Raw genomic sequence first — 24,985 nt, 5'->3', positions numbered from 1 at the left:
ACCTTGGATTCTAGTCCTATGGGATCTCTTTTACTGACCCTTTTGACTTAGGGATGGTACTTCATGGAAAACCCTGATTTTGGTTGTGTGGTCCCGCTCCCTCATCCACATATATTGCCCCCTTGCCACTCATTATGACCCCATTCATCATTTCTCCCACCTGGGTCCACATTCCTCCACTGGGTCCACATAGGGTTAGCTCTCCCCTTCCCCTTGCCCACACCTTGGGTCAGGCCTGGAATGATGCCCCAGAGGTTGATGTAGCTAAAAAGAAAAGTAAAAGCATAATTGGCCACATTCAACAGAAAATGTACCACAAAATGCAAAAGATGGTCGGGACAAACACATTTAGCACGTGGGCAAAAGCCAATACATGAGCTCTACCCCATCTTCATGGCCATCACCCTGGTTCCTACAGGCCCTAGATGAGCCTCCTTTATCATTTAGGAACCCATGATTGTCCCAACCCCTGGTGGGCAATGAACCGCCCTACCTTAAAAGGGGTATCCACTACTATATCTCACACATCATGCTCTTACCCCTTGAGCCCCAAGCAATTAATTAAAGAAAAATCACAAAAAGGCAAAAGGCATATAAAGAAGGGTGGAAAAATCAAGGTCGAGGCACCTCATGTACCACAATTGCTCCCTCCTATACATTATATACCCAAGTGTGTGCTTCCCTTTTACTAACTACCCTTGTACCCCAGCATGTGGCTCAGGGTTGTCCCTTTTCACTCCATACTCCATTCATCCCTCTACCACATGCCACCACTTTTTGAAAGATGTACCTTGGACATATTGCCCCCTTTAGAAGTAGAAACCACCTAATGGGATACTTGGTTAACCCCATTTGGAACTTGGAGATATTAGCACCAAAGCCCATTATGGAAGGACATGCCATTATGAAGTTCCCACTTGTGGTCCATAGTTTGTAAGCCCTTTTACTCGATTTCCTTGATGACTTCTTGTACTGAAAACCTAAGGGACGCATTGGATCTTATGCAGGATTGCAGGTGGTCTCCATCTTGGGTTTGGTCTCCCTATACAGGGTCTTAAGCCTCCAGAGGGATACATTGGCACATGTAGGATGTGTGTTGAAAGCCATGGCCCTCCACAGCAGTTGAAAACACTCCATGGATCCCCAGAGATGTTCAAAGATTGCTCAAGATTCACCTATTGGAAGAGGAAGATGCACCTGGTTCACCTTTGCCCAGCCAACCCCACAAATGTACCATGCATTTGGCAGATGACCCAGGGCTTGTATGTTGATGTGGCATCACTGAACCCTTACAAATGGTCTACAGGAATATTTGACTTACTTGGAGACCCATGAGGTCACTTGTGTGCCCTCGCAGCCATTGGGAGCACCACAAGTTTATTATGTGGAGAACAAGGTGCAACCCCTTGTCCATTACTTTTGGAAATCCAACTCATCATTTTGGCACTTATGGACTTCAACAGGCCTCTTAGAGAGCCCAATGACATGCATTATTGATTATTCGACCTCTTGGGATGCTTATTATTTTATTTATGAGCTAGTTTAGTGGGCTTGTCACCAATAGATAGTTATTTGCACATTATTTTAGTTGATGAGCTAATGTAGGCTCAAATTAAGTAATTCAAACTCCTAATGAGTGTATAAATAGGAGCGACATGAATTCATTTGTATGACCACTTTGGATTGGATCATTCTTCTTTCTTGAGAATTTCACACTTCTTTTTTGGAGGATGAATTGGAGCATGGATGAATTTTGATGTTTGGATTTATCTTGGAGCTTCTTTATTGTCAAATTATTGATGGTTGGATATATTCTCTTACATGTAAGTACACACATTTAAAGTTATTCTTGTTTTACTTTGTCATATGCATTGGAATGGGATTCTTGCTATACTAGGGCTAATTGTTGCATTGCATAATTGCGAAATTGTGGAATTATTGTTTCTACATAGCATTTTTCAATGTATGGGCCATGTATGTTGAATGAAATCTCCTAGGGATAATTCTACCATTGAATTTATCTTGATAAGCCATCTCTTTTTGAAAAGCGAAGTATAAATCTTTGAGGTCACTTCTTCTTGCCCTAAAGGCCAAGTGAAGTAGTCCTTAAGGCCTCCTTGATCGAGAAACGAAGTCCTTTCTCATTATTCTCCTAGACTCCATTCTCCCCAAGGGATTAGGCATTGGTCTACCAATAGGTGGTCACTCGAAGAACCATTTTTCTTCACCTTTCCCTTTCTCTTCTAGGTCTAGCCAAGTTGGGTCACCTAGGGCATCACTTTCCCGACAAAGTAGCCATAGAAAAAGTTCGATCTCCTAGCCTCTACTGCGTTGGTGTGTCCTCAAGGCCTCCTCCAAATTTGAAGAAATTCTGACGATGGGATTGTCAAATATCCCAAGCCCTAGCTCTGAGATCAAACTTTGCCCTGGTGTTCCCTAGGCTAGTACCTCATAGGATCAATTTGACACATTTAAGTGGAAATTCATGTTTTGATCCTTTCCCCTTGCCTGTCTAGGTTAAGATCATCATTGGTTGCTAAACTCCCTGCCCTTAACCTAGGCTGGGTTCCACTTGGTCCCCTGTGGTCCCATTCCTTTGAAAAGTGAAGTCTTCAAGAGCCACTTGGGATACCAAGTTCAATAAGGATTTTAGGGATTGGGAAACTCCTTTAGAAGTCATATCCCCTCAACCTAGCCCTTAAATCCTCACCTCCTTCTCCTAGAAAGTTGCGTACCTTGCTTACAGAGCAAGCTCGCTCTATTCTTGACCTCCTTCTAGGAAAAGAATCACTAAGGTCACTTCACATCCATTTGTTCATTCATCCTTCACAAGTGACTTTCCATATACTAGGTCTCCTCCCATCGGTGAAAGTCTGTAAAGAGTAGGGAGTCTTAACTGAGGTGATAGTGGGCTAAGTCTCCATTGTTGCCCTTGATCGAGTAGTTGTCCCTTAAGGAATCCCTTTTAGCCCCCCTACTAGTTTGAGCGGTAGCATGGCCAAAATGTGACAAGGGATTTACAACGACATATTTGAGATTACATAGCTACCTTTGCATTTATCAAGAATTTTTATTAACCAATTTTCAAAAATGTCACGCCCACTTAGCATCTAATGGTGTTGAACTAGTAATCAGGGCATTGTCATAATCTAGCACCAAAAGTATCCTCTCGCATGTCATCCAAAAATAGTAAAAACACCAAGTGATAAGCAAGTACAAGTGACAAAGCTCCAAGCCAAAACGTTGGAAATTTAGTAGCCATGGTCAGTATTCTCATTAGCTAAATCAAAGGAGAAATTATGTATTTTCAATTTGTTCAAGTCGGCCTAAATTTGTTCAATTCGTCCCCTCCTAAGTCATGTCGGCCTGCCCAACAGACACGTCTTTTCACATTAGACGAACAACTACATATTGAGCTTATTGGCTCCCCTTCAAAGGCGAATTCAGATCATCTTATCTATCTTTGTTTTGGTAAGTTAATATCTTTGAGGAACGCTGCAAATCTGAGGCTCATTATCTCATGTGGAACATTGTAGATATGTGCCACTTATCTATTGTGGAACCTCGCAAACCTGTGGCACTTATCTACTATGGAACCTTGCGAACCTGTAGCACTTATCTACTATCAAACCTCACAGACCTGTGGCACTTATCTATTGTGGAATAGTGTGGACCTGTGGCACATTCTTCTATGGTATGTGAGCCTCTCTGAGGATGTATTTTTTGTGGTTCATGCAAGTTTATATGTGGCACTATTCTTTGTTCATGTGAGCCTCTCTGTGGATGTATTTTATGTGGTTCATGTGAGCTTATTTGTGGCACTATTGTCCTATGGTATGCAAGCTTCTATGTAGGTATGCGAGCTTCTCTATGGCACTACTACCGGTGAGCTTCTTTATGGCTCCTTATCTCTGTTGTAAAGCAAAGTTCAATGACTCTATGACTGAAAAAGAAGATGAAGCTTTGTCCATATGATATGTTATTTTAATTGATGTACAATTGATGAATTGAACTCTCTATCATAAGGAAAGATTGATGGGTTTTCCCCTTGTGGGTTTTGCCCTGGTTGCTAGCCTAATATTTGGTGTCTCTTGTCTCTTGTCTCATTGTTTATTGTGATCTCTACTGCTCTATTGTAGAAGTGAATGGTTTAAATTTTTCATGTGTAATTGCTTGATGATTGAAATACTCTTAAGAAGTGATATTGTATCATTACAAGTAGTTATCGGTTTGAAAATTGCTCTAGTCTTGATTGCTCTAGAAAATCAACACAAAATACATTGTCAAAGAGCATTAATGAATGTGCCAAAGATATCCAATGAATGCTCACCCACAATGAAGATGAATAAGAATCCCACATGTGTGCATGCATGCTAAAAATAGGCAAATTCTCTCACACGTTTCCAAATAAAAACTCCAAGTTGAAACCATTTTCCTCAATAAACGTGCAAATGGCTAAGTAAAAGGAGGAAGATGTCAACATATCAAATAATAACCCTCAATCCATGTTGGAAATATTGAGAGGGCAGTGAATAAGTATTTCACTTACAATTAGTTGTTTTTCTTTCACAAGGACGAAGGAAATTACAGAGTATCACAAGAATATTTCATTAAAAACCCATACCCAAGGATAGATCGGATGCTCCTTTTTATAGTTTATGGAGGGGATTCTAAGAGTGAGCCATTGGAGCACAGTTGCCTTGAACTTTTGACCTTTATTCAGAATGAAATCTAAAGATGGGGTTGTTAGGATTTAATTTCCTTTGACTTGAGAAGGGGCTTCTAAGGGCAAGCGATTTGCACATTTAGAAGAGGAAATATTCAAATATAAAATTTGAATCTTATATGTCTTAAAGCCCAAGCAAGGAGGCTGCTTGGCTTTTTGGTGTAAGGATTGGGTTTTAATTTGATGTAGGACACCCTTTGTAAGTGAAAGACAAGTTTGAAGTCTTCCACAAAAGATTGCTCCATGAATCGTGATGAAAAACCCTTGACATGATTTTAATAGCAAACTGACCAATGATGAAGTGCCATGTCACCACCCCTTGGGGTTTTCACTCGCTAACTAGGGTCTTCAACGTTAAACACACATAACTCTCAAACCGTCTCTTGGGGCGTGCCACATACCACTGAAACCATCTCGACGAGGAGAATCCAATGGCGAGAATTTCTGAGGCAAGCTTTGTGATCTGCTTCTTCAAAAACCCTCAACAAGTGCAAAGTACGTCCTTAGTCCAAAGAACCCAAACCCTAGAGCTAGGGTTTCCAGCCATCCTTCAATGGAACTTACAATTTGATATAGTTTAGACATATATTAAGAGCGTTCATTAACTATTGTTGGCATCAATGAAAACACCATTCAACAATCTCCCCCTTTGTCATTGATGGCAACACATACTCCTTCTGCAAGTACAACTCCCCTGACTTTATGCCTTGATCATTTTTTATTTATCTCCCCCTTTGACATCAATGGCAAAAGGTGACTCCCCCTAACAATTGCTGTGCTCCCCCTGACGAAATGCCTTCCTCTGTCATCCTGCAAGATACCTATCAACTTCAAAATGCCTTCCTTAGTGTTTGTTGCAATAAACAACATATCTCCCCCTGACATGCCATGATTCATATAGATTGCCACAACTAATTGTACCTATCAATATGGATCAACTTGCCTGCCAAATCTGCTACTCCACTAAAACTGCCCACGACACTTCATATCTGACAATTGTCAGCCTTTCAAAGATCGATCTTCAAGCATGCAATTGTTGCTACTTAGAGTCGCCCTCTTCAATATTTAGGGAGTCATCAATCTGACATGCCATGCTTCATACAGATTGCCACAACTAATTATACATGTCAATATGGATCAACTTGCCTGCCAAATCTGCTACTCCAGTAAAACTGCCCATGACACTTCTTCATATCTGTCAATTGCCAGCCTTTCAATGATCGATCTTAAAGCGTGCAATTGTTGTTGCTTAGACTCCCCCTCTTCAATATTCAGGGAGTCATCATGCTGAATTTTTCAAAATAATGTATGAACCAGCTCTTCGATCAGATCATCCTTAATCTTGTCATCATCTAATGTATTCGTTGATTCCTCGTGATCTTTTGCCTTCACAAAACCTGAAGGCATTACTGCTAAAACTTTCTCATTTGCTTGGTCTTCTTGTATCTATTTTCTTTTCATGTACCTAATATTTGGGTTGTCATTCATGGAAGATTCCATCTTGTACCTGCAATCTCGAGCTACGTGCCCATAGTTATGGCATTAGTAACATTCAATGTTGGGCCTGACTAATGGAGCATGACACGTACTTCCCACTATTAAAGTCATCGTGAAACTTGTCTTGTGATCTTGAAAACCTGCTTCTAGGGTCTTGATTCCATTGATAGTGTATTTGATAATTGTACATGTCATAAGCCTTACAATCCCTAGCCATATGTCCAAAGTTAGTACATGAAAAACAATAACCATTAAACAAATTAGCATACCTGGATGAATTATCTTGTCTGGATGATCTTTTGTATTCATTCTTTCTTGGAGGAGGTGCAACCTCTTGTTGATCCTTGTCTTTGAATCCTTCAGCATTAAGTCTTGGAGTCGCAACATTTTTAATCTTCTTTTGTCCTTCATTTTGATTTGGCCTTTGACTGCTGATGGGCTCATCCAATGCTCTAGAGTTGCTTGCAAAATTCTGTTGGACATTTTCTTCTTGTGCTTCCATACGTAGGTAGACTATCTCTGCTTCTAAATCTTCCCTTTGTTATTTTCTTCAAGTTCTCTTCTGAGTGAGTCTTCAATTTTTTTTGGCTTCTTCCAATTGTACTTTAAGGCTGATAATGGCTTCCTTTGATTCTTCATTTTTCTTGTTGAGGCTTCTGGCATGTTCTTTTGCTATCTTCAATTTGTCTTTGAGAGATTTGATGTTCCCTCTTTCAACTTGACAATTTGTCAATTGCCAGCCTTTCAATGATCGATCTTAAAGCGTGCAATTGTTGCTGCTTAGACTCCCCCTCTTCAATATTCTGGGAGTCATCACGCTGAATTTTTCAAAATAATGTACAAACCAGCTTTTCGATCAAATCATCCTTAATCTTGTCATCATCCAATGTATCTGTTGATTCCTCATGATCTTTTGCCTTTACAAAACCTGAAGGCATTACTGCTAAAACTTTCTCATTTGCTTGGTCTTCTTGCATCTATTTTCTTTTCATGTACCTAATATCAGGGTTGTCATTCATGGAAGATTCCATCTTGTACTTGCAATCTCGAGCTACGTGCCCATAGTTATGGGATTAGTAGCATTCAATGTTGGGCCTGAATAGTGGAGCATATGACACGTACTTCCCACTGTTAAAGTCATCGTGAAACTTGTCTCGTGATCTTGCAAACTTGCTTCTAGGGTTTTGATTCCGTTAATAATGTATTTGATAATTGTACTTGTCATAAGCCTTACAATCCCTAGCCATATGTCCAAAGTTAATACATGAAAAACAATAACCATTAAACAAATTAGCATACCTGGATGAATTATCTTGTCTCGATGATCTTTTGTATTCATTCTTTCTTGGAGGAGGTGCAACCTCTTGTTGATCCTTGTCGTTGAATCCTTTAGCATTAAGTCTTGGAGTCGCAACATTTTTAATCTTCTTTTGTCCTTCATTTTGATTTGGCCTTTGACTGCTGATGGGCTCATCCAATGCTCTAGAGTTGCTTGCAAAATTTTGTTGGACATTTTCTTCTTGTGCTTCCATACGTAGTAGACTATCTCTGCTTCTAAATCTTCCCTTACTTTGTTATTTTCTTCAAATTCTCTTCTGAGTGAGTCTTCAATTTTTTTGGCTTCTTCCAATTGTATTTTAAGGTTGATAATGGCTTCCTTTGATTCTTCATTTTTCTTATTGAGGCTTCTAGTATGTTCTTTTGCTATCTTCACTTTGTCTTTGAGAGATTTGACGTTTCCTCTTTCAACCTTAAGCTCTTTTATAACTCTAATCATTTCATTTTGAAATTCAATCTCACTCCTCTCTTCTTCATCTCCTTCTTCTTCTTCAAGAGCTTCCTTCTTGTTGTCCCTAGCCATGAATAGTACTCTTTCTGTATTTTCTTCGTCACTATCGCTTTCTTCTTTAGATGAGAAGTTGTCTTTTTTAGAGAATAAGCTTTTCTTAAAGCCTTTCCTTTTACCTTGCTTATTAAATCTTCATTGACTCTTCTTCTGTTAATTTTAGGTATGTTCTATGCTGATAACAAATTTACTTCAGTTTTCCATATTAGCTCAATATCAATTCCAGATTAGCAATCACATTTAGCGTGATAGTAAAATGCAAATAGAACAAAAACATAAATCGCAAAAGACAAGCCAAGACAAGAGGACACAAGATGTGGCGCTAGCCAGGGACAAACCCCAATGTGGGGAAACTGATCAATTCTTCTTCTATGTTCTTCAATAGTACAGCAAAGAGAGAGATAGTACATATACATCAGAAGTCAACATATTGACTTATCTAAATCAAAGCAGAGATCTTCTCTAAGAAGATAGCATATGGGGTAGTTGATTTGAGCTAAGTAGAAGGCATACTGGGTCCACTGATCCAAGGTGACTCCATCACCATGTTGCTCCTCATTGTGCTGCACTCAATCATCATGTTGCACTTGTCACTGTGCTACACCCAATCACTGATCTGCTTTCATCACTGTGCTGCACCCAATCACTGATCTGCTTTCATCACTGTACTGCACCAATCACTGAGTTGCATTCATCACTATGCTGCACCCAATCACTAACCTGCTTTCATCACTGTACTGCACCAATCACTGAGTTGCACCCAATGCTACATCCATCATGCTGCATCCATCATGACATCCAATATGTTGCAACCATCAGCCATTGCACTCACCAGTCTTAGCTACTTGCTATGGCTTACAGCTTAGCAGAGCAGCTAGACTCCTTCAACAGGTCTAGAGTGCAGTCTCCTAATAGTCACAAAATCTGCCCAGATTTGTCTGCAATTGTCCTCGAAGGGAAGGTTGTCTCCTTTACAAGACCGTCCTTCACTTGTCATCACAGGATATGGCATACAATCATAAACCCAAATACCATTGTAGTAAGAACATTATTCAACGCCAGGATATCTAATCAATCATCACTAAATCTCTGTCCATTCATTACTGCATGTATATATCTTACATGCCATACATCAAACTGAATATATCACTGTCATATGTTCACAAGATTTTACTGCTATGCTTTACTGTCATTAGCACATGAGTTACTATCACACAACACAGTCATAACCTTATACTGAAGATAGTTTCCCACACATGGTAATTTCTTTGCTTTACACTCCATTGACCAAGGGCTCTCTATACTAGCCCAACACAAACTGTCCATCCAAAACTTGGATTAGGGCTCTTACCTTGCACTCCTTCCTGTGCAATCCGTTGTCCCAAAACAGTGCTAAACACATGACTGGGCTTCCTCTATACAGCGTATAGGAGCCTTCTTCAACAGCGGATGTAAGGCAGCATCTAATCCTTCTTTTGTTGTGGAGTAAGGCCTGCGGTTAGGGCACACTTGGACAGTGACTAGGGCACAAACTGAACTGTGGATTTAGTCTCATACATCAACGTTTAGGGCCTGTCTTCCACGTCTAATTAGGCCTCATTGTTGGCTGCGGCTAGGGCATGTTGAGGCCTCCTTTATACACCATTCATCTACGTCTATAGGGCTACATTAGTCCTTCTATTCTCTATGGCTAGGTGTCTTTTCCTAGGACAACGTTTAGGGCTTTTAAGGACAGTGGCTTAGGGTCTCTTCTAGACTTGCGTTTAGGGCAGTTAGAACTTCTCCTTGCTGCGCTATAGAAGTCTCCTCCATGACTGCGTTTTAGGGCATCATCTCTATGATTGCATTTTAGGCCATCATCTCCATGACTGCATTTTAGGGCATCATCTCCATTAGGGCAACATTATCTTCTTAGGATCTCTCCTCCCACCAAAACCCAAGACAAGTGGAGAGAAAGAGATCACAAGAAGTGTGTGTTCAAATGACCTTCAAGGCACCTCTATTTATACTAAAACGTTGAGCACAAGTGGGGGCAATTTGGTTGCTGGTCGACCTTGACGAATTGTCCCATAACACAAATAAATTCATATCTCCATGAATACTTATCGGAATCGGATGACCTTTAGATCAATCCTGTACCTCTCAATGAGAGGAATCCAAGAAAAATATCAATTGCCAAAAATAGGATGACCCACATGGAGTTTGGCCCTAGTTGCCAATTTTAACATCTTCCCTTGCCAAGGTGCTTCATCTTCGTTACCCTAGTCCTTATGAGGCCATTTCGCTGCAAAGTGACCAATCTCACAACAATTGAAACAAATTAATGGAAGTTTACCATTGAACTTGTTCCTCTTTTCGTCTTTCTCGCGAAGTTTGCAATTTCTTCATCTGAAAATTCTTCTTCTTTGCAACAACTGGAGCTTGGTTTTGATTCTTGTTTGTTTTTCCCAGTCTTCTTGGATTTTGTGAATGTTGCTTCTCGGTTAGATGGACCATCCTCTTGTTCAATCATCATTTCATAAGTTGTAAGAATCCTGTGTAGCTCGTCCATGCTAAGGTTGTTTAAGTCTGATATATCTTCTAAGACATAAGCTTTAAGATTAAATCTTGTTGGAAGAGATCTCAGGCCCTTTCTTATAATAACCTTTTTATCAGTTGGTTCTCCCACTCCTTCCAAGGCATTTGTTACTTCATCCACTTGTTGAAAGAAAGTTGCAATGTTCTCGTCTTCCTTCATCTTCAGTTGTTCAAACTAAGCTCTGCAAATTTGAAATTTTGCTTCTTTGACCTTTGGGTCTCCTTCATATATGTTTTGAAGCTTACCCCAAAATTCCTTAGTTGTTTTACAGGACCTTTCGTATAATAACCTTTTTATCAGTTGGTTCTCCCAATCCTTCCAAGGCATTTGTTACTTCATCCACTTGTTGAAAGAAAGTTGCAATCTTCTCGTCTTCCTTCATCTTTAGTTGTTCAAACTTCAAACTGAGCTCTGCAAATTTGAAATTTTGCGTCTTTGACCTTTGAGTCTCCTTCATATATGTTTTGAAGCTTGCCCCAAAGTTCCTTAGTTGTTTTACATCCCAACACCTTAACATAGACCGATTGAGTGAGTCCACTCATAATGGCATTTTTGGCTTTGGAATCATATTCGACAAGTTTCCTACATTTTTCATCTATTGGAGAGGCTTTTGCATCATAGCCTTGTTCAACTATTTCCCAAATATCATATCCTTATGCAAGTATATATACCTGCATCCTTACATTTCATAGTGCATAGTTTTGCCCATCAAACAGAGAAATGCCATTCTTGGCGTACTCCATGATCTCCCTTTAGCAGTTAGACTGATTGTGCAAGTATATATACCTACATCCTTCCATTCCATAGTGCATAGTTTTGCCCATCAAATAGAGGAACTCCATTCTTGGTGTACTCCATGATCTCCCTTCAACGGTTAGATTGATTATATATGGACCTGCTCTGATTCCAATTGTTGGAAATACTACGAGGGGGTGAATCAGTATTTCACATCCAAATAGTTATTTTTCTTTCACATAGCGAAAGGAAATTACAAAGTATCACAAGAATATTTCGTTAAAAATCCATACCTAAGGATAGATCGAATGCTCTTTTTTATAGTTTATGGAGGGGCTTCTAAGAGTGAGTCATTGGAGGAGTTTTAGGGGCATGGTTGACTTGAACTTTTGACCTTTAGTTAGAATGAAATTCAAAGATGGGGCTTTTAGGCTTTAATTTCTTTTGACTTGAGAAGGGCTTTTAAGGGCAATCGATTTGCACATTTGGAGGAGGAAATATTCAAATATAAAATTTGAATCTTATATGTCTTAAAGCCCAAGCAAGGAGGTTGCTTGGCTTTTTGGTGTAAGGATTGGGTTTTAATTTGATGTAGGACATCCTTTGTAAGTGCAAGACAAGTTTGAAGCCTTCCACAAAAGATTGCTCCATAAATTGTGATGAAAAACCCTTGAGCCTATATTAATAGCAAACTAACTAATGATGAAGTGCCATGTCACCACCCTTTTGGGTTTTTACTCGAGAACTAGGGTCTTCAACTTTAAACACACATAAATCTCAAACTGAGAGGCCTCTCGAGGCGTGCCACATACCACCAGAACCAAATCGATGAGGAGAATCCAATGGCGAGGATTTCCAAGGCAAACTTTGTGATTTGCTTCTTCAAAAACCCTCAACAAGTGCGGAGTACGTCCTTAGTCTAGAGAACCCAAACCCTAGAGCTAGGGTTTCCAGCCATCCTCCAGTGGAGCTTCCAACTTGATGTAATTTAGACAAATATTAAGAGCTTTCATTAACTATTGTTGGCATCAATGACAACATCATTCAACAATCCATGTGCAAGGACTAGATACATGCCAACTAACTCAATGGAAGAGGGGATGGCCCCATCATCAAGCAATAGACTACAATGGAATATGAATATGCCTTCAAATGTGTCTCAATAAGGGGAACACTCCACATAGATCAATGCTCCATGTCATAATAAAGTTGTCCAAGTGTTAATAACCCCCAAATAGGCTACAGTACTCACAACATAGGCTCCACACAAGCTCAACCATGCCTAATAAAACCATTGAAGGACATGGAAACGCCAACACATGGAGCAATAATTAATCATCAAAGCTTAGGGAAATCTTTACATGATGGATTCCTTATCCCGAAATGCACCTACGTTTAATTAAAAATGTGGGCACATGCTAAGCAAAACCCTCCAATACCCCTCATATACCCCTCATATACTAGATGTGAACCTCCAACCACTAAAAACATGCCATGTCACCATGATGAACATATCCATCAATAATTACCAGTGTGTTACATCAACAAGAGCCATAACATCCCACATTGTCATCACCCAACCCCTTGGGGGACTAGAACCATCATACATATGTGCAAGGAGTAATACCATGATACTAAGATAAGTCATATAAGTAGCAAGCATCACCATCAACTATCCACTAGCATGTTTATTTGTCAAAAAAAAGATGTGCAACCATGAAGAGAGAACTAAGCCATGATAATCATAGAAATGGAAAAATGAGTCTCCTCCAATCCAATGTACTCAAGTACCCCAATTGAAGTACCATCCTCATAAAGCTATCATCCTGCAAATCCCTGTAATGTGTAATGAAAATCACATGTGTAATCCCTGTGCTATCTGAGGGGCAACACTAACTAGGTAGGTTAGAAATCAGACTAGGATTATCACCATGTGCCAAAGAATTTTAACACACCTGCCACAAATTTGTAAAGGCCATGTTCCTTTACACCTGATGCAAGTACTTTTGTGGTCTTCTTCATAACAACAAAAGAATTATCTCCTCCCTTAAACATTACATCCAAATGTGGACTTTGACTGGTTATTTCACTTATTGGAAGAATATTATTTTTCAAACTTGGAATATAAAGGATTGTCTTAAACATGAATGTCTTACTTCCTGATTCAAACTGAGCATTGCCTCTTCCTTCCACATACTGTGTTTTGTCATAACCCATAATGGTCATGGCTGATCTTGATTTCTCATCAACAAACCGATCAGATCTGCTAGTCGTGCTTTGAAGTACTAGACTTGCCTTATGTTTGGAAAGCAACAAAGGCCACAAATTCCTTTTCTTTTTCCTCCTCTACCACAAAATTATAAATGATGTAATGTGAGATGAGATAGATTGAAGAATGGTAAAAGTATTTGGTACATGGGTAACATACTTTGGGCTAACCCTGTAATGTAAGTGATACAGCATTATTAATATGTGGTGTTACTGTTTATTATTCCCTCCATTTCTTCTGCTCAATGTGTGTACATAGGTAAAGTCTGATACAGTATCAAAGCCTAAGTTTTAACTTTTAGGCTAAGTAACTCGCCTATTGGGAGGTCACGGGGTCAAATCTCCTCGATGCCCTTGGGGTTAGGCCCTGCTAGTTTGGCCAGCAGGTAGATCCCTCTGGATTGATCTACCTAGATTTTCCTTTCTTTTGAAGTCCCAAGGGATAGCTCAGTTGGTCAAGTTCCTGTTGCTGAGTACCTCGCCTCTTGAGAGGTCACGGTGTCAAATCTCTTTGACGCCCTTGGGGTTCGGCCCTGCTAGTTTTTCCAACAGGTAGATCCCTCTGGGTTGATCTACCTGGATTTTCCCGTGGATGTAACGGCCACTCAGTGTCCATGAACCACCCTTACAACAACAACAACTTCAATTTTTTGGCCTATAGAAGATTGTCAAAGTTAGTGAAGAAGAAAGGGTTTGGCCTGGAATCTGTGTTTAAAGGTAGACCTCTCAGGAAGGAGAAGACACTATTGGAAAGTGGAAGACAATTGAAATCAAGGCAAGTTTTAATTAATTAAATTTTTTAAGCTTTAAAAAAATTAAAAGATGTCAAAATTTGAAGGTTGTTTTTTTATTTGGTTTTGAAAGCCCACAAAGGTAGATCAATATGTCTCGGCTCTTCCACATTCAACAGAGAGTCACAGCACTGGGCACGGCGACAGATACAAACATTCCTGGCCAGAAAGCAAAATCGTAGAGATAGTGACTATATACCAGCAAATATAAACACGGAGGAAGATTATCAGCCCAGCTATGAATTTCATCAGGTAACATAATTGTGACATTGTTGTGGGTGATCTATCCATGGCATCTGTTAACTGGTTCTAAAAGAATCATGTCAGGGAGCACCAGGAGGGTCAGTGTTATCTCCAGGCAAACAAAAATGCACGTGAGAAACTTGCATCTGAGGCAGATACGAATGTGACAAGAAGATGAGGAAGCGTAGCAAACATCCAAAAAGGCAGTGTGGATGCTTGATACTGGTGTAGACAGGCAACGTGGACAAATTGTTGACATCAATGAATTTATTCAGGTTGGCTCCGAGGTTTAAAACTTAGGGAAAATAAGAGTAGAAAGTTGAAACTAAAGCAACATCACACTGGAGCAGGCATGTACTACTTAATACAAGCAGACCATAACATTGTGGCAGTTGTTACAGGTGGACCACAATCTGGGTAATTCTGTTGGAGTTTACACAGGACTGCAAAAACATCTAGATCAAACCATGAGAGTAGACAGAAATTCATTGTTGCTCCTAAACAGAGGCATATGTTAAAAAGTCATAATCAAGAATTCACTAAAAGTACATCATTGATCCTCTCCAGGAAAGGAACAGAAGTCACAAAATTAAATTCCATAACTTGCACGGCACAATATACAGCTTGCCTTAAGAAATGAAATACAAGGTTAAAATTTCACCATGATTTGCTACTCTGGAGAGGAACCCAGGAATAAAGAAACTGGCTTTCTAATATGAAACGGTATCCATGCTGAGCAAGTTTTTACCAATAAATTCTTCATAAGATGGAATAGACATTTACCAAAACCTAAAATGTGTATTAATCACTTATATCAAAGACGGACATGACACAAAATTCCAAGTGAATGAGATTCAGAGATACATGGTTTGCATGATAATATCTCCAGCACTATTGGCAAGGGACATTTCCATCATCTCCGTGATCTGCTAAGTCAAGTAGATGTAAAAGCAATTTTTATTCTTGCAATGCTTGAGTTGGGTCATTGCCATCACATTTGTGCTGATAAACTCTGTACATATACTTTTATTTTACCACTTTTTTGCCAGGGTCATTACCAACCTCCATACCTTGTATATTCCACACGTGTAACATTATCCTTCACGTTTACCACTTCATCCGGACCATTGCCGCTCCTTCCGTGTCTGTATATCTATACAGGTAACAGTTTCACATTTACAAATTTTGACCAAGGCCATTCCAAACTTCTCTGCACCTTGGCCAACGCTATAAGCAAAATTGTGAATGGATAAACTGTGCTCATTGAAAGTCTGTCAGTGGTTGGTGCAGACCTCCAAATTCATGGTGAGGGCACTTGGGTGAGGAAGTGGATGCATAATAAGAACGGAGTTAAGTTTACTTGAAAACACGGGTACTTAACAATCACAAAGTTACATATAAGTGAGAAGGCAAGTGCCTACAATAACTTCACCAACTCAGAAATCAAAATATAAACACTCAGTACAGGACTGGGTATCGCATTGGAAACTTCATCCACGATTAGGCTGCCCTTAATAAAATCATCCATCAAATCCAGCACAACACGGCAATGACACAAATTACAAAATATGTAAATTATCAGATATCCACTCTGTATGGTGGCAGAGGCTGATATCTGAACTTAATCTGCATAAATGTAGTATTTAATATATTAACTTGAGCTACAGAATACAATATGCTGCATATTTTCGCTAGCATGGGCTGTCTGGCCCATGCAAACATGCCATTCTACACAGTTCGGCAAAGTACAAGCCCTGGGCGGATTCAACAAGTAAACACCCACCCGTGACTCTTGGCAGAAGAGATCTTCAGAGAGTGTTACAAGCCAACTACATTCTATCGTAACACTTCCAGAACGACTTAAGAGGAATTTGCAATAGAGTTAGTAACTTGTAATAATAAAAATGAAAACAAATTGAAGTAAAATTATATTATAAACATCAAAATTTAATATTCCCTGAGTAATATAAACACCAAAACAAAACTGAGGATTATCTTCTTTCAATTCACCTGCCAAATAGAAAAGGCCCTGAACTGTTATCTACCAGTGTGAAGTGGCTCCACAAATAAATTTACGCAAATCTACAAATATACTCAAAATTAACAATTTTACCTGGGCAGCGAGTTCCTGGTCCTCTCTATTCCTATCCAAAATCGAATTCTTCGCCTTAAGGATTTCTTCAAAAGAAGCCCCTTCTGCAACACCCAGAAGATTCAACGCAGTCTCAAAAGACATCTCAGACGGCACAGAATCATCTGCCTTAGAATTGGCATGTATCTGCAAAGCCCTTTTACCACTCTGTCCCCTATAATTCTCCTTCCTAACGCTTCTCCAGCTCGGTCCTGGCTTTCTTGAATACCCTCCTCCACAAACCACTATTCCACACCGTTTCGGAACCCTGCAACGAGCATCGCCCCGCTTCGCTCCCCAACCGCAGATAGGACCCTTCGGCGGCGCTTCGCCCACGCCAATCGACAGACCCGCCATTGCCATCTGCAGAATATACAATGAAACATATATACATTAAGTATATGCTTCTGTAAATTATTCAGCTGAATGACAGTTTATTGAGAATGCACCTATGGGTGGTGTTTCTTTTTGTTTTCTTTTTTCGTTTTACCTTGAAGCAGCTGAGGAAAGGAACGGTGCTGAATGGCACAAAAGGCTCCAATTATTGTTATATTACTTGCTTGGCCAGATTTCAGAGAACGGGGAATAACATGTAGGCAAGTCCGTGGATATTTGTACATTGTGGCTGGCGTAGGACGCTTGCAAACGACCGCTAATTTATGTGGGATGGAAATCCCCACGGGAGGCGAGGTGCGATTTTCACCCCTTGTTACACTTATCCATGATAGCAACGGGTCATCTCTTTGTCGAACTCTGGTAAAACAGATGTTTCTTTCTGTTTCACCCGACTCAGAAATTGTTCTGGGCAAGGTGAAATTCTATCGCTGAATTTTAGAAAAACACACTTACTGAAAACGCTTTTTTTTCCTCACTATAGTTGAAATGAAATTATATTTTAATATTCTATTATCGGTGTGATTAGATTTTTTTTAAAAGGAAACAAGTATTTGTATTATATAATTAATTTATTATTGGTATGTTTAGATATTTTTTTAAGGAAAAGAGTATTTGTATTATATAATTAAGTAGATAGGTTTTTTTATAGTGAAGTTTTTTCTCAAGACAATGTAGGAGATTCATCAGTCTTTAAGGAATATATTATTTTGACGATGTGATGTTTGTGGGTTTCGATTGTCGATCTCTCATAGGATGAGCCTTTTTGGTGCTTGGCCCTTGCCGCATTTCTCTCCATACCACATAGCCCTTGCCACTTGTCACTTCCATATGGCGCCGCTGCTATAATAATTAAACCTTCTTTTAATGGTTTTGCAGGAAGTTCACCCTATGCCATGTAGCTTATCGTTTTTCAACACTTGTCCTTTATCGGAACCAACCTTTATCTGCCACGTGTCCCTTTGAGGAGAGAGAAAAGACCTATTTGCCGAGAATTTCTTTGTTAACCTGTAATCGGCCCTCCTCGCCACTTTAACACTAGTAGTTTTGACAATATCGCATATCGCAACGGGCGCTATTTTCCTTTGTTAAATGCTTTAAGCCCAAGGTTCTTTGAGTCTTAATAATCGCGCGCCAGCCCAATATTGGAGCCCCTCTATCAGAACTTTTGAAATGGCACATGTTGCAAAACATCGATATGCGATCGACAATTGCAATCGCCCTTGGTTCTCAACCTCGCGTCTTTCCTTCTTTGTGACCGTGGGCCAACCCCATATCGAAGCCCCTTAATCGAAGGATTTCAATCCAAGATTTTACTTTGATGCAACAACATGCCTCAACCTTTGAACGTCGATCTCCAATCTATTACGTCATTCACTGCCACGTGGCACCTTGTAATTGGTGACACATGTCACCCTGTTTTGCCCCCCTTGGGGCCCTGAAAATGTCAAAATTGTCTACCACTTGTCCACTGTCCCACCACGATATGCTGATGTCATATGCCATGTGGCTTTATCGAAACCAATCTCTGTCCACCACACATCCCCTATCAAAACCAATCTCTGTCCACAACGTGTCCCTTATCGGAACCAATCATATTGCGCCACATGTCCATTTGGAAGAGAGACAAAAGGCACGTTCATGTTTGGTTTTGCAATGAAAATCCTTTGTTATCTTGTTTCATCGTTTCCCCGACGGTTTAACATTTTCAGTACTTTTATATCGCAACTTCACAATATCGCAAAATTTGAAAGATGTCACCCCTTTGATTCCTCGATTGTCAATATGCAATATGGACCTTCGACTACACGCAGGGCAATCGAAATATCGCATCCATTGTCATATCGAAATTTTTGAAATGCCACATATGTTAAATCGTTGATATGGCTTAATCCTCCGATTGTTGATTTGGGTCTGAACTTGATATAGTAATCGAAAATAATTTAATGGAATAGTGAATCCACTAGAGTTATATCGAAGTTATAACATCGCAGGAATTCTTTTAGAAATTTCCAATACATATAACATTGGTCCTATATAATAATAACCAAATATCTAAACTCTGAACTGTGATATGGACCTCCAACCACCAATATGCAGACCTGGTTGTTTTATCATATCAAACTTAAATGTAAAATCGTATCTGCCCCTTATCGTAACTTTTGCAATACAAGCTCCAATAAGATCCACTGTCTATGCACGTATCTTGTTTTTGTTGTCTATTTTATTCATTAATTAAGCCTGATTAACCGACTATGTGCATTTGCTGTCATTTTATTCTCCCTCATATGAAGATTGAATGTTTTATGCCCTTGTGCGGAACCACATTAGTAGGATGAATCGGATTTTTGCTTTCAAAGATTTCCAAAATATTTATTATGATGTCAAGGTTTCAATACGCGAAAAATTTGATATATGTTTAATCAATATGTCGAGAAAAGACCTCGTCTTTCTTTGGTTTTGCCGATAATTCCTTTGTTAACCTGTAATCGGCAATCCCCTCCACTTTAACAATAAACATAGTTACCAATCAAATGAAAAAATTTCCTAGTACCCGTTTTTTTAGATAACAAAAAGTCACTCGACTTTGAAAAGTGTTGATGCAGCATCAACCCTTTTTTTCTGGAGCATATTTTTAACACTTTAAATTATGTATCAAGTATGAACATTCTTTTTAAATGTTAGCAATTTTTATACTGATTTTGAAAAGTGTTGATGCAACATCAACTCCTTTTTTTAAAAGGTTTATTTTTTACACTTTAAATTTTCTAATGTATTGAGTGTGGACAATTTTTTTTAAATGTTTGTAATTTTCATGTGAATTTTGAAAATCATCATTTTTTTAGGGCATATTTTTTACACTTAAAATTTTGTGTTGTCCTAAGTATGCACAATTTTTTTCTTAAATGTTGATTATTTAACAATTGTTCAAGTTATCTTCTTTGTCTTGTTTTTCATTCTAAAATGTTTGGTTTTTTAAGGGATTTCCAAATATGTGTTTTTGGTTTTTTTTTAATGTTTTTTATAATGAAATTTTTAATTATTTTTGCAAAATTAAAAAATAAAATAATGACATTAATATTTTGAGATTAATATTTTTCATAAATTTATATATAGTTAATTAATATTTTAATAACAAAAACAATTGTTACTCAAATATACTAATTTTAAAAAACAATAAATAAATACATATGATGATGATGATGGTTAACGTCCACTAAGACCAAACTTTGGTCTATCGGACCTAAAGAAACGAATTATTTAGTTTGATTTAAGATTTTATTCATATGCTCAAAAAGCTTGGAGAGAAGCGTCCCGAGCTCACTGTAATTTTGACATCGTAAAAGGCTACGAAGGTTAGTATTGCAACAAAGATTTTGAAACTGAGATCTAATGTGGTTGTACACGGGGCACTCTAAGAGGAAGTGATTTTCATCCTCGATGTTCGTATTCTCACAGAGATGGCAGAACCTTTCCATCCATGGTGTTTTAGGAACTGCCCAACGACCCATTTCATTATGGAGCTCATGAGAGTTCATTCTAATCTTGGCTATATTAATTTTCTTCTTTGAGCTAGTTAAAACAGAGAGATACTTTTGATCTTCCAGGGTGGGGTTGATGACCTCTTTATAATATCTTAATTTTCTTTTAGCTGCTAAATCTTTCTCACACCACATTTTTTCTTTAAACTTAGAAGTAATAATATTTTTAATGTTATTAATGTTTTGCAATGCAACATCCTCGTCGATCTCCCAATGGTTTAACCAAGCCCTGGTGTCTTTATACCAAGCTCGTTTGAACCTTAGGTGGTTTTGGTTGGAATTTAAAGCTAGCTTAGGAAGTCTATGGTCTCCTATGTTATTGAGTTTGTGCTTATACAACAGAAGCCTAGTCATAGCTAGGCTCTCGATAGGGGAAAGACCCACTTCTATAAGGAGAATAGGATAGGGTGTGTTGCTTTTAATTTTGAGGTTATACGTTATAAAACGCTTCTAGATTTGCTCAATCTTTCTCCAGGATTCTCTAGAGATGCTACAACCCCAAACCTCACATCCATATAAGATAATCGGAGTGACTAAAGTTTCAAAGAGGAACTTCTTTCTATCCCACATTACGATGTTTGTCGTTTTACAATTTTTTTCAAGACCAAAATAAGTTTTCCATCCCCCATTAATCCTTTTCGCAGTGCTATAGTTCCAGTTGAGCTTGTGATGAATATCAATTCCTAGGTACTTGTAGGAAGACACTTCCTCCAAGTTACTATTGTCATACATAAAATTAGCGTAAGTGTCCTTCTTGGATTTGATAATCATAACTTTTGTTTTGTCAATGTTAACAATCATACCCATGGTAGAGCAGAAATCCTTAAGAAGTATAAGTTGCTTATCAAGATCAGATGGGCACCTTGCGAGAAGAACAATATCGTTAGCGTAGAGAAGAAGGATGATGACTATCCTAGCTAAGATCGTGTCAGCACATCCCGCTTCCTCTAAACAACCTTCTATCTTGTCGATGTAAATGCCAAATAGGGTAGGGGAGAGGGGGAAACCTTGTTTAACTCTGATATTACACTTCATATCTTTTGACCACCCCTCATTGCTCTTTAACTTGGCAATTACATTCTCGTATAACCTTATGGTGGCAACTCTCAACTCTAAAGGAACCTTTAGCTCTTCTAATTTGTTCCAAAGGTTGTTTTTAGGCACTGTATCGAAAGCCTTTCTAAAGTCCACAAAGCAACAAAGGAGATTAGATTTATCATTGCGGCATTCCTCCACAATGATCCTAAGCGTAATGAGCTGGTCTGTTGTTGAGTGTTGCTTTCTAAAACCCGCTTGGCCTTTAGCTCGCTTATCTTCACTCTCAAGCCATATGCTCAACTTCCTTTCCAAAATAATACCATATAACTTGGCTAGGAGAGGGCTGATCATAATTGTCTGATAATTAGAGGGGTTATTTGTATCCCCACTTTTAAAAATAGGGATAATGAGGCTTTGAGTCCATGGTTTAGGGAACCCTTGCTTGACCACTTGATTGAAAAGCTTGTGAATGTGGGGGATGAAGACAAGACCTCCAATTTTTAAGATTTCTACCTGGTAACCTTCAATGTCCTTAGCTTTCCCATTAGCCAAGCGATTAACCCCAAAATCAATGTCTTCTAATGAGAAAACTTCATTCGTTGTGAACAGGGTTTCAAAGTTATCCATGACTTTTGGAGATTCATAAAGCTTTTTAAGATCGGAATTCTAGTCGTGTAAAGCAATTTTATTATTATCTTTAAGTTTCCTAGTTAGAATCTACCTCCACAATTTCTTAGGAGCTACCTTAGAGAGGTGTAAGAGATTCTCTTGTCTTTTACAAATATACTGCCTTTTTTTCCTTTTAGTTAGGGCTTTGCATATTTTTATCTTGCCAATTTTAAGAGATTCATCAACAACTTCCTTAATTCCTCTCCTCGCACTTTTACAATCTTTGTCATACCATGGGTTGGTTTCATTATTTCATTTACTACTTGAAACTTCAATTGAGAAGTTGTTAATAGAATATGAGAGGGTTGTAGTAAAATTATGATAGAGATCTTCTATGTTGTCTATACTAGATAAAGGAAGCAAATTAGTTTTTGATTCATTTAGAAAGAGATCTTTTTTATTTCTATCAAAGATTAATTTCATTGGCTATAAGCATTATCTTCTATGGGATCTCTATACATGACAAAATTGAGAGTTATAAGTAAAGGCCTATAATCAGAGTCAGGCTCGTGGTCGTTTAAGATGTCAAAAAATTTTATTTCGTTGTATAGAGGGAGATCGGAGATAACATAGTCTACCACGCTGCTACCAAGCCCATGGATGCAGGTCATCTGCCTAGAATTGGTCCACTTCTTTAGATCGTTGCAAATTATGAGATCCTGAGCACTACAGAGCTTGACTAGCTCAGACCCAAACAAATTCTCCCCAAGGTCTTCAGAGCTCCTTTTTTACCAGCTAGCCAGAGGAAGGTATTTGTCTAACCAAAGAGGATTAGGGTTGGAATGATTGCTTAGAAGAATAGCTTGGTTGCTTGAAGTTCGGGCATTAAAGTCACCCATTAAAAAGACACTGCCTTCATTCATTAGGCTAGAAATATCATTCTTTAAACCATTGTAAGGCCTATTTTTATCTAGACTCTTTTTCTTATAGAAGTTAGAATTGATGGGAGGGAAATAACAGATAGCTATGTATGTCTTTTTATCATAAATGTCAATAATTTTTATCCAACTATATTGGTTGTTAGGGTTGTTTTTATAAATCCTACCATGGGGAGAGATGTTCTTCTTAATGTAACAAGCTATACCCCCAATGCCTCTACGGGAGGATCGCTTATTCCAGGTAGACCATAATGTAAAGCCATCTATGTTAGGGACCTTAGATTCTTCATGCTCCCAAGTTTCAACAAGCAAAATAATATCAACATCATTCGAGATCCAACTTAGCTTGGGGCCTTTGTTCCATGGAAAGCCCCGACAGTTCCAAGAAAGAATCTGGAGCATGTTGAATTTTTATTTATTATTATCTTTTTGGTTTCTATCTCGAATAACGGCTTTTCTATTTCTGATTATTGCCCATTTTCCTTCCTTCCTAGCTTCCTTTACCTTTTGAACCTCCTTTCTCAATTCTGCTTGATCTTCTGGAATGAGATCTTCATTTATAAATATTCTCGTTCCTTTTAGACTTGAGGTTTTACTAAGTATGTCATATTTATGGTTAGTAGAGCTCACCTTTATTCAGATCAACCTTCCTTTATTCTTAGTTAGTTTCCCCAACCTTGTTGCTTCTGTGAGACACGTTGTTTCAATTTGTAGTCCGTTATGTAATTATGTCTGGGCTATGGCTAAAGTATCCTCATCTACATCCTCTTTCAAACCGAAGATTATAAGGTTCAAGGCCCTTTTTTTACACTCATCGTCTAATTCTATCAATTTTTTCATTTCATCTTTAATTGGTTTGATATCTAATTTACCTGCCACACTATTTAGGGTGAGGCGACTATTAACTTTTTCTTCTAGCTCTTTAATCATGTTCTTCATTTTACTACTCTCTAAAGTCCACAAAGCAACAAAAGAGATTGGATTTATCATTGCGGCATTCCTCCACAATCATCCTAAGCGTAACGAGGTGGTCTGTTGTTGAGTGCTGCTTTCTAAAACCCGCTTGGCCTTTAGCTCGCTTACCTTCACTTTCAAGCCATATGCTCAACTTCCTTTCCAAAATAATACCATATAACTTGGATAGGAGAGGGCTGATCATAATTGTTCGATAATTAGAGGGGTTATTTGTATCCCCACTTTTAAAAATAGGGATAATGAGGCTTGGAGTCCATGGTTTAGGGAACCCTTGCTTGACCGCTTGATTGAAAAGCTTCTGAATGTGGGGGATGAGGACAAGACCTCCAATTTTTAAGATTTCCGCCTAGTAACCTTCAATGTCCTTAGATTTCCCATTATCCAAGCGATTAACCCCAAAATCAATGTCTTCTAATGAGAAAACTTCTTTCGTTGTGAGCAGGGTTTCAAAGTTATCCATGACATTTGGAGATTCATAAAGCTTTTTAAGATCAGAATTCCAGTCGTGTAAAGAAATTTTATAATTATATTTAGTTTTCCTAGTTAGAATCTACCTCCAGAATTTCTTAGGAGCTACCTTAGAGAGGTGTAAGATATTCTCTTGTATTTTACGAATATACTGCCTTTTTTCCTTTTAGTTAGGGCTTTGCATATTTTTATCTTGCCAATTTTAAG

At 38.6% G+C, this 24,985-nt stretch overlaps 1 protein-coding gene across 1 annotated transcript in view; it reads right to left on the bottom strand.

Moving 5' to 3' along the window:
• LOC149221701 (chaperone (DUF3353)) overlaps nt 1–17,558 on the bottom strand; it is a 129,113-nt gene extending 111,555 nt beyond the window's left edge. The window contains exons 1-2 of the mRNA XM_089385196.1: nt 17,306–17,558; nt 16,798–17,178 (exon numbers count right to left, since the gene is read on the bottom strand). Of these exons, the coding sequence (XP_089241322.1) occupies nt 16,798–17,178 (381 nt within the window). The 5' untranslated portion in view covers nt 17,306–17,558. The remainder of the gene's footprint in view (nt 1–16,797; nt 17,179–17,305) is intronic.
• Between the last annotated feature and the right edge of the window lie 7,427 nt (nt 17,559–24,985).

The sequence above is a fragment of the Pinus tabuliformis genome, chromosome Q (genome assembly GCF_031772625.1).
Source record: "Pinus tabuliformis cultivar Carrire ecotype Pingquan chromosome Q, CPIR1, whole genome shotgun sequence".
NCBI lineage: Eukaryota > Viridiplantae > Streptophyta > Pinopsida > Pinales > Pinaceae > Pinus > Pinus tabuliformis.
Note: the sequence above shows the minus strand (reverse complement) of the source record. Positions and strands in the feature narration are given on the sequence as shown.